This window comes from Gadus macrocephalus, chromosome 2 (genome assembly GCF_031168955.1).
Source record: "Gadus macrocephalus chromosome 2, ASM3116895v1".
Lineage (NCBI taxonomy): Eukaryota > Metazoa > Chordata > Actinopteri > Gadiformes > Gadidae > Gadus > Gadus macrocephalus.
This window is the reverse complement of record NC_082383.1, coordinates 21,917,995-21,927,509: the sequence shown is the minus strand read 5'-3', so window position 1 is coordinate 21,927,509 and position 9,515 is coordinate 21,917,995. Positions and strand designations below refer to the sequence as shown.

Genomic DNA, 9,515 nt, shown 5'->3' with positions numbered 1-9,515 from the left:
GAGTAGTCAGATAGTGGATGACTACACGTGTGAGACTTCAAATTATTATTAGGAGTCTTCCCCTTCCCCCCCCCCCGCTGCCTCTTACAGTGAATCTGATCCATTCATTAATAAGCCCGTCCAATGTGGGAGTGGTTCTTTAAGCTGGCAGGTCGCCAAAAACATTGCTGGTTTTCACGTGCGCGCGCCCACGATCAAATCAAAAAGAGTAGAAAGCAAAAGTGTGCACGGACACACCCACGCGATCCCGGGAGGCAGATCTGTCAAGTAAAAATCCAACCAAGTCTCACGCACACCTCGTTCCTGCAAATCAGTCTCTCATACTCACCGAAATAACTATTCACGCAACAAATGAAGTCTTTTTTTTTTTTAGATTCTGGCTCTTCAGTTATCGACGAGGATATCATGTCCAAAAAATATAGCGCAGCCCTTCTCCCAGCCAATAAGCTGCTTCACACGACCCAGTCTTTGGGGTGTCATGTTGCTGCTGGACTGAAAGGGAAATGGGCGTTGGTGGGTGGTGTTGTGTGGAGGCAAAACACCCAGGGGAGCCATATTGTTTGTGTGTGTGTGTGTGTGTGTGTGTGTGTATGTGTACGCGCGCGTGTGCGTGTGTGTGTCATGATCTCTATGTGTGTGTGAAATGATCTCTATGTGCGTGTGTCATGATCTCTTTGTGTGCGTGTCTGTCTGAGTCTGTGTTTCTGTCTGAGTCTGTCTGTGTAAGTCTGTCTGCCTGTCTGTCTGTCTGTCTTTCAGTCGAGCTCTGGTGAGTCGAGTGCGTCTGTCGGCTGGCTGTGTGTCTCCCCCTCTTCTTCTTCTTCATCATCATCATCTTCTTCTTCTTCTCTCGTCTCCTGGGGCCCATCGCCTGCGGTCGAGTCCCCTCCCTGGAAATCAGCCAATGGGGTCGCGGCCGCGTCGCCGGGCCCCTCCCCCTCCCCCTCCTCCCCCCCCTCCTCCTCTTCCTCTTCCTCCTCGGCGATGGAGGAGGGGGGCCCGAGGGGGAGGGGGGCGGGGGGCAGCAGGGTGAGCGACTCCACGCCCAGCGTGTCGGCACCGCCGCCGTCGGTGAGCAGGGAGATGGAGGGTTGGGAGGCCGGCGTGAGGCTGGGGGCCAGGGCCCACTGGTGGTGGTGGTGGTGGTGTTGGGGGGGCGGGGTGGAGGGCGCCCCTACGCCCTCGCCCCCGCCCTCGCCGCCCGATGATGACGGAGGGGTGTTCTCCAGGAAGGTGCTGTCGTCTGCAAAAAAAACAAGGGTCAGAATTGGACCCCAACAACTAGGACCCCCGTCACAAAGAGCGTGATCAGAGTGGGGCTTTGCTCGCACGACTTCTGTCTTCTGATGTGTCCGAGCGCCGTGACGGAAGGACACCGTACAACAATCTAATGTAAACCAATATCAAAGAAAGCATGGCAGGGCAACTTTATTTATACGGCACTTTTCTTTCGCAAGGCAGACTCTGAGTGCTTTACATGGAATCATCGCACCCGATAAAATGAAACAATAAAAGAAAAAGATAAGGATGGCAAAAAAAAAAAGGCTAAGTAAAATGAAATGCTTTATAGGAAGTGCAATGTGTCTAAGATTTAGCAGAAAGCTGAAGCAATCAGAAATAGATAGATAGGTACTGAAGATAAGATAAGAAGAAACAGCTGTTATCCGAGGGTAATCTGTTAGTGATGCCACCGCCAGCCACAAGTTATCAGAGATGGTGCTCGATAACATCCGTCACGGGTTGACTGTGCCCGACTCTTAGACCGCTGCTGGGTTCATTTCTGCCCAATCAACGCGATCAGTTCCCTTGATTGTTTAGGGGAATCCGTTGTGTGTGACGCATGGAGGGAGCCCAGAGGGAGCCGGGTTTTCTTTGAAACCCCGCTACAAAGAACCACCTCTGCCCTAATAGGAAGCACCCTCCACAAACACTCACCAGTGACCTCGCTCGGTGGGTGAGCAGCGGCCTGAGGTTGACACCAGCAGTCGGTTGCACCAGCAGAACGTAAAGCCGATCATAAGTTCGGGTGTAAAGTCCGCCTTAACCCGACGCTCGACGTAGCTAGTGTCAAACTAAAGGTGTTCTAAATTTTGGTTGCACCACCATAACTTAAGTTGTAACGTTACTAGTGGTGCATAAATTGTACCAGTGTCGCTTTTAATGACGTTTAGATAATTTCAAGCCAATCATTGACAGCTAACAATGTAAACAGGAAATACCGGCAGGTTTCCACCTTATCCGAGTGAAGACTCGGATAGCACCCAAATGAGAGGGCAAACAAAACAGTTTCAGTCATTTATTCTCTAAGATTTGCTTGGACGGTATAGGGTGATTTACGTTCAACGTAGCCTAAGTGGGACCTTACGTTCTGCTGGTGCAACCAGCTTCAGCACCCTAGCATTGACAGTTATGCACAGAGGCTTAAGGCATGGGCAGTTAGCCCCCCACACTCCTCAAGGCTTTGTGCTATTGTTTGCCCATGCTTAGCCCTCAAAAAAAAAAAAAAAGTTTGGTTCCTGTTGGTTGTCTGTTGATGTCATGGGTAGGTAGGGAATTTTTTTTTTTTTTTTTAAAATAAAAAATTCCAGCGGCAGCGAATGATAGGTAGGACTTTTTTCTTTCTTTATTTTTTTTTTTTTACAGCAGCTCATAAAATGATTTGGGTCGTACATAAATTGACAGGGTTGGTCGGAAACCGGATTGGAGGTGTGTGAACTTTTGTAGGTGTGTGTGTGTGTGTGTGTGTGTGTGTAGAGGCGTGTGTGCGTGCGTGTGTGTGTGCGTGCGTGCGTGCGTTACCTGCAGGGCTGCGGGAGGAGATGGTGCTGGCGGCGACCGAGTCGCACCTCCCAGTGCTCCCAGTGCTCCCAGTGCCACTGGAGGAGGGGGGGGAGGGCGAGGACAGCGGCGAGGGGCTGTGCTGGGCCACGCAGTGGGCCACCGCGAAGCCTAGACGGACACACAGACACAAACACACAGACGAGGTCATCTCCTCGGACGATTAAAAAAACATGAAGGATTCCCCCGTGGGCCGTCTCTGGTGGGGGGGGGGGGGGTGGGGGTGGGGGGGGGGGGGGCTCGTAGCGGTGGGCCGACGTCCGACATCAGGACTCGCTCTGTTTACTACAAGACTGTGGGAGTGGGTCGTTGACCCAGGATGTTTTTATTGACCTAGTTCAGGGATGGGCAACTGGCGGCCCGCGGGCCGCATGCGGCCCGTGGGCCGCCAGTTGCCCATCCCTGACCTAGTTTAACCCCAAAGAACTGCTACTCGAAATGGAAATAAACCGAAATGGAGAACCGGTCCCGAGGGATCGAATCGTGGATGGTTGGGATTTTTCCTTGATTCAATCCAACATAAGAAACAGGAGCGGGCCAGCTGTTATATATTTAAGCAATAGATCACGACAGGCTGTGGTATGACTGAAGCAATAGATCACTGACTGAAGTGATCTATTGCTTTTATACAACGGTTACTGTTATGGCGAAACGAAAGTCATAGACACACTACATTTAAAAAGAAACCAAGAAAGTCAAAGTAGCCGTTTTATCAAAGACTACAAAAAAGTAGTCCCTCCTGGCTGCCTTCAAAATGCACGACGGTCGCTATGCAACACACTTTAGCGTCCCTCCGAGAGAACGGTTGTAACGGTTTCCACTTCAGGGCGCAGAGTGATACTTTCACAAAATGATCGGGCTTCATAGCAGTTATGTATGCGCTCATTATACAACAGTTAGGAACCAATCAGATCGCTGGATTTAGACCCCCCGTTGTATAAATATCCACATGTGCATCCAAAGTGTATAAAGTGTTGTTCTGGAATGCCCCCGGTCTCCCCACAGCAGGAGGGGGGGAGAGAGGATCCGAGGCGGATCCTCTCTCCCCCCCTCCTGCTGTGGGGAGACCGGGGGTCTCCGGACCCCCCCCCCCCCCCCCCCCCCCCCCGCGCCTGGTTACCTGGCACCTTGTCCACCGAGGCGAAGAGCGCGCGGCTGGCGGTTGGGTCGTTGGGCGCGCGGCGCGACTGCTCGTAGAAGCGGAAGGGCAGGCCGCCGGGCGAGGCGTGGCCGGGCTGGGCGAAGCCCAGGACGTCCGTGCTGCCGGGCTGCATGGGCAGCTCCAGCAGGGCTGCGGGGGGGGGGGGGGGGGGGGGGGGGCAGTGGTAAGGTGTGGGCGCTTGTAGGGGTGTGTGTATGGTATGTGCGGTTGTAGGTGTGTTTTTGTGTGCGCATGTAGATGTAAGGTGTGTGCGTGTGTGTGCAGTTGTTAGGTGGGTTTGTGTGTGTGCGCGTGCGTGCGTGCGTGCGTGTGTTCTCTCTTGTGGCAAAACCTGCGGATCCCGCATAGGCCTGCACAGCCACTTGGCTATGCATCGCCGCAACACACCCCAATAATTGTCCTTCCTTTCTATTTGGAGCAACGTCATCATCGTGATCGATGGACTGCCATAGCGCGTGTGTGTGTGTGCAGGTGTGTTTTTGTGTGCGTACGTAGCTGTAAGGTGTGTGCGTGTGTGTGTGTGTGTCCAGTTGTCAGGTGGGTGTGTGTGTTGTGATTATGTGGCTGGATCTTAACAGAACAAGAATCAAAAGACAACATGGGCACCCCTGCACGCGTCTCTAAACCCGGCCTAAGGCCACCTGAGAGTGCGTCACTTCGTGTACGGCCCGGTGTGTCGAGGCATGTCTTAATGGCAGAAGGACATTTTTGCTAAGCCCATTCAGCGAGGAGAGAGCCGAGTGGAAGAGTACTAGTGTAACGCGCCTCAGAATCACCACCGTGTTTCCTGATCGCACCACGCAAGCTCTTCATAAACCCTCGTGGTGATCGTTGGCGCCTCAAAGCGCTTTCCATCCATCGTAAACCACTAAACTAAAAAAAGGATGTTGTTATTCGTACGTGTGCCCCCCCGCCTCTTTCTCCTCCTCTTTTCTTTTTTTTGGGTGTAACTAAAAGAGTGCAGGAGTCACTCTTAAATGCAACAAATCATAACAACGATAAGAAATTATTAAATCATATTCAAAAGAAAAAGGCTCAATCATGGCCTGATTGAAAAAAGAAAAACAAACAGACCAAACACACACCCACACACTTTCTCTTTCAACCCCAGACACGCGCGCACACACAGAAACTAAAGAGAAAGTGCTCTTCGGTTCATGCGCTGAACAGAACCATGATTCCAGTGAACCAATGCACACGGGGGGGGGGGGGGGGGACCCCTGCGACGGCGCTGCTCCCTCACCCGCGATCCGCTGCATCTTGGTGCGGCGCGCCTGGATGCGGCCCTTGGCCAGCCGCTGCTTGGCGATGATGCAGCGGATGTGGTCGGCGAAGATGAAGTTGGCCTGCAGGATGGGCATGGGCTTGGCGTGCGGGTTGGAGCCCGGCTTGTGGATGACCACGCTGAGCGCCCGGCTGTCGTCCTCCACGCCCGACACCTGCATGTCCTGACAGGAGGAGGAGGAGAGGGGGGGGGTTACTACCAGGGGTTTACCCCCTTTCTGGGGTACGACGTGATCCCCGTGTTGAGACAAGGCAATGTTTTTATAAAGCTTTCTTTTTCCTTTTTTTATACGGCCAGTGTCGACTTAGGAATTTGACAAGCTCAGACAGACAGACAGACAGACAGACAGACAGACAGACAGAGACAGAGAGACAGACAGACAGAGAGAGAGTCAGTGTCAGTGTCAGTGAGCTGGGGGGGGGGGTGAAGTTGGAAGGAGTCCAGGAGCAGTTAGCCAAAACACGCACGTGTGCGTGTGTGCTTGTTTGACTTCCTGAGAAGAACTCTAAAAATAGAGTTCATTGGAAAGGGGAAGTTTCTCTGTGGGAGTGTGAGGTTAGACAGCCGTAAGAGTCATGCCTCAACTAAATCCAGGCAAATGGTGACCCTGGGCGAGGAGCATCGCAAGGAGCACCAAGGGGTCATTGCGATGTACCAAAACACTTCAAGGGAGTGAAGGGAGAGAGGAGGCAGGAAGAGGATGAGTGGCGGGATCAAACAAGAGACTACAAACTAGTAAAAAATAGTCTGACCGCAACTCTCGTGCAACGTGGGTATCTGAGTCATTATGGTTGTTTATGTTACATGACAAATAATGATAGGGATTTGACGCACTTGCATGCCATTGACCTGAACATGCTGGATGCCAGACTTTCTGTCTGGCTGCGAAGAACACCTCACCATAAGGCACTAGGCAGGGCAAGATATGACTCAGGAGGTTGAGCAGTATTTCCGGTAACCTGAAAGTTGCTAGTTCGATCCCCGGCTCCTCCTAGCTGAGTGTCGAGGTGTCCCTGAGCGAGACAACCTGACTGCTCCCGACGCGCTGGCTGTCACCTCGCCGGAGTGACACCGCCGTCGGTGTGTGAATGTGTGAATGGAACGGTTGAATATTCGGCAATATTGCAAGCTCTTTGGGTGGCGACTAAATCAAATGCAGTCCATTTACCATTTAGGGACTGGCTGACGTGTGAGGGAGGTTTTGGTACGGACATCCTCTTCGAAAGACACTTGGGGATTATAAATGCTTTACACTGAGTAGGGGCTGCCCAGCTCCAACGCCTCACAGATCTCCTCCTCCTCTTTGAATGGGGACGGATGCGCAATGCATTGTGGATCCGTCCGTTTCGTTGGAGCCTTCGGCTCCGTCAAAAAGATCCGTCCTCCAATCAGATCGCGTATGCAAATTTAAGCACTGTGACGCGACTCGGGCTCTGACGATGCTGGAAAGCGGGAAATCTTGCAGTGACAACGCAAACAAGCAGGAAGAAGCGGGAAGAACCCGGCGAAGCGATTTGATTGGCTGACGGATGCCTCTGCAAAGACTACTCCCCCATCCGTCGGCCACGCCTTCCCATGTCCTTTGAATGACGGTGCAGTGGGCACGAGGCGTAACCCCCCCTCCCTCCCCCCAGATTCCCCCCTCCCCTTTTTGTTAAGCGACCTTGGGTACTATGGAAAGTGCGATATAAATCCAAGCGACGATCACTGTCGTTGTCGTACACCGACGCCAACTTCCCCCAACGTCCCGGATCGGTCCCACATACCTGCAGCAGGCCGGCGAACTTGACCACGCCCCAGCCCAAGCGCTTGGTCTCCGGCTCCACCAGGCTCATCTGGTAGACGTCCACGGCCAAAAACCTCTGGGCCTGCCCCCCGTCCTTGCTCACCACCATGCACGCGATCAGGTCGCTGTTGTCTGGGCGGGGAACACAGAAACACAGCGCTTTTTTAGGATTATTATTTCACAGATGGGTTTTTGAGATTGAAAGTTAAATATTAAAAAGGGGGGACATGTTATACCACCAGGTGCGCGTGTGATTAGCCGTTACGAGCCGTTTTGAAACGGCTTGTAACGGCTAATCACACGCGCACCTGGTGGTATAATCTGTCACCTTTAATGTAATACAGTGGTGAGAATGTAATACACCTGGCAGAGTCCTTTCTCTTTTAGCAACGAACGGTTGGTTTATTGACTGTCATTCTGAAACTGAAACTATGTTTGAGACAAGAGGCCTGGTTCATTTACTGGATCTGAGAGATGCCATGGGCATTTCAGGCAGCTTTTCATCCGTTTCTCTTATCTTGTGCCTCGCTCGTTCAGTCAGCTGAGCATAAACACCTCGTAAACAGCATTCATGAATGAATGGCGGTGTTGTTTAGTGATATCTAAGTGTAAATCATACACGCACACACATTTCAATGTTAAACAACATTCCCATTATGATAGTGAGGGGCAAGGGTGTTTTCCAACACAACAACCCTGTGAAAAGGTAGCCCTCCTTTTCACGAACATGAGCACCTGGGATTTAATCATTGCCTGATTGGGATGCAGTAACATGACTGGTTGTAAAGGGGGGGGGCGTTATTTTTCTATGTTTAATTATTGTGCTATGTTGCATTTTTGCAACAGTGAACTTTATGATCAAGATACAAACTGTTAAGGTATGCAATGAAGTGTCTGGTTGATTATGATTTCGTTATAAAATATAAATGTATTGTGGTACATGGGTCGGTGAACCCCCATGGCAGTTGGTATCTACCATTTTGTGTAATTGGTTGGCTTTATTTAACCCATTTAAGCCGGGAAAGCATTGCCGCTGTTCTACCTTTAAAGCCGGGGGCGCTGTTGCGTCATTCTACCTTTAAGGACGGGAAAGCGTTTGCGTCGTTTTTCTGTATAAGGGGGGTTTTTGCCCAAAGTGTCGGCCTCTGGGCCACTGAAATGCATCATAATAGACACATATAGGTGTCAACTTGTTCCTCGTGAGTTTAGTTCAGAAATTTCTTCAAGCAAGTATGGCGGAATTTGAGACTGAAGACTTTTCTGACGGTAGCGATTTCGAGGAGTTTCTCGGCTTCGAAGATGTTGATGAGGCCGAGTACTTTGATGACGAATACGAACCGATTGACCGGGAATTATGGTTAAGGCACATGTTCGTGAATGACGACGAGGAAGAAGAAGTATGGAATGGGGCTATGGGAATGGGGCTGCTTGTGTTGCCGGTGCGAAGAGATTACTGGCGACAGAGTAAGAATCTCTTTCGGACGCAATTCGCCAGAAATATGTCCCGGGACAGATTTGCGGCCATCTGGAGGCAAGGACAATAGTAATACTTATTGATTGTGATGATGCTGTAATAAGAAATTACGACAGTTTATATGTAAGAGATGTATTACTGTCCCGGAGATGCGCAAAGCACCCGGGTGCGTAAGACCAGATAAGCTTCTCTGGAATGTCACTTATACTTATCAATAGTAATACTTATTGATTGTGATGATGCTGTAATAAGAAATTACGACAGTTTATATGTAAGAGATGTATTACTGTCCCGGAGATGCGTAAAGCACCCGTAAAACCAGATAAGCTTCTCTGGAATGTCACTTATACTTATCAATAGTAATACTTATTGATTGTGATGATGCTGTAATAAGAAATTACGACAGTTTATATGTAAGAGATGTATTACTGTCCCGGAGATGCGTAAAGCACCCGTAAAACCAGATAAGCTTCTCTGGAATGTCACACCTAAGTGCGATCTCCAGACTAGCAATACATCTCTTCCAAAGAATAGAGCTTCTTTGGAATTTCACACCTAACTGCGATCTCCAGAACAATAATGCCTAGGCTACTATACATTCCCAAATTATAGCCTGTATCTTTTAATTACGCTACTTCTTAGGATGGAATGCAATTGTATTTGTATTATGCATAATACTTTTATTCAGTAGTCATCACATACAAGTGCATGTAATTTAAAACGCAGACTGTTTACAGTTTTAGTCCCAGTCTGTTCCCCTTCCCATGTTTGTTATTATATACTTTATTACTTTCTTATATACTTATTTCACTTTATTATACTTTATTTTTTTTACTGTTTTGTGCTGTTCCTGCACTTTTACATATTTTTTTACTTTTTTATTTACTTTTCTACCTGTATGTAAATATTGTAAATATTTGTAAATAAAAACTCAAATTTCCCATGTAAGCCACAGGTGTCAGCTCTCAAA

At 49.8% G+C, this 9,515-nt stretch overlaps 1 protein-coding gene across 5 annotated transcripts in view; it reads right to left on the bottom strand.

The window, feature by feature from the left end:
• Nucleotides 1-694: 694 nt before the first annotated feature.
• clec16a (C-type lectin domain containing 16A) overlaps nucleotides 695-9,515 on the bottom strand; it is a 48,113-nt gene continuing 39,292 nt past the window's right edge. For all 5 annotated transcript variants that reach the window (XM_060073422.1, XM_060073436.1, XM_060073427.1 and 2 more), the window contains 5 exons: nucleotides 7,052-7,203; nucleotides 5,244-5,448; nucleotides 3,959-4,129; nucleotides 2,800-2,949; nucleotides 695-1,243 (listed from right to left, as the gene is read on the bottom strand). In XM_060073422.1, the coding sequence (XP_059929405.1) occupies nucleotides 756-1,243; nucleotides 2,800-2,949; nucleotides 3,959-4,129; nucleotides 5,244-5,448; nucleotides 7,052-7,203 (1,166 nt within the window). In that variant the 3' untranslated portion in view covers nucleotides 695-755. The remainder of the gene's footprint in view (nucleotides 1,244-2,799; nucleotides 2,950-3,958; nucleotides 4,130-5,243; nucleotides 5,449-7,051; nucleotides 7,204-9,515) is intronic.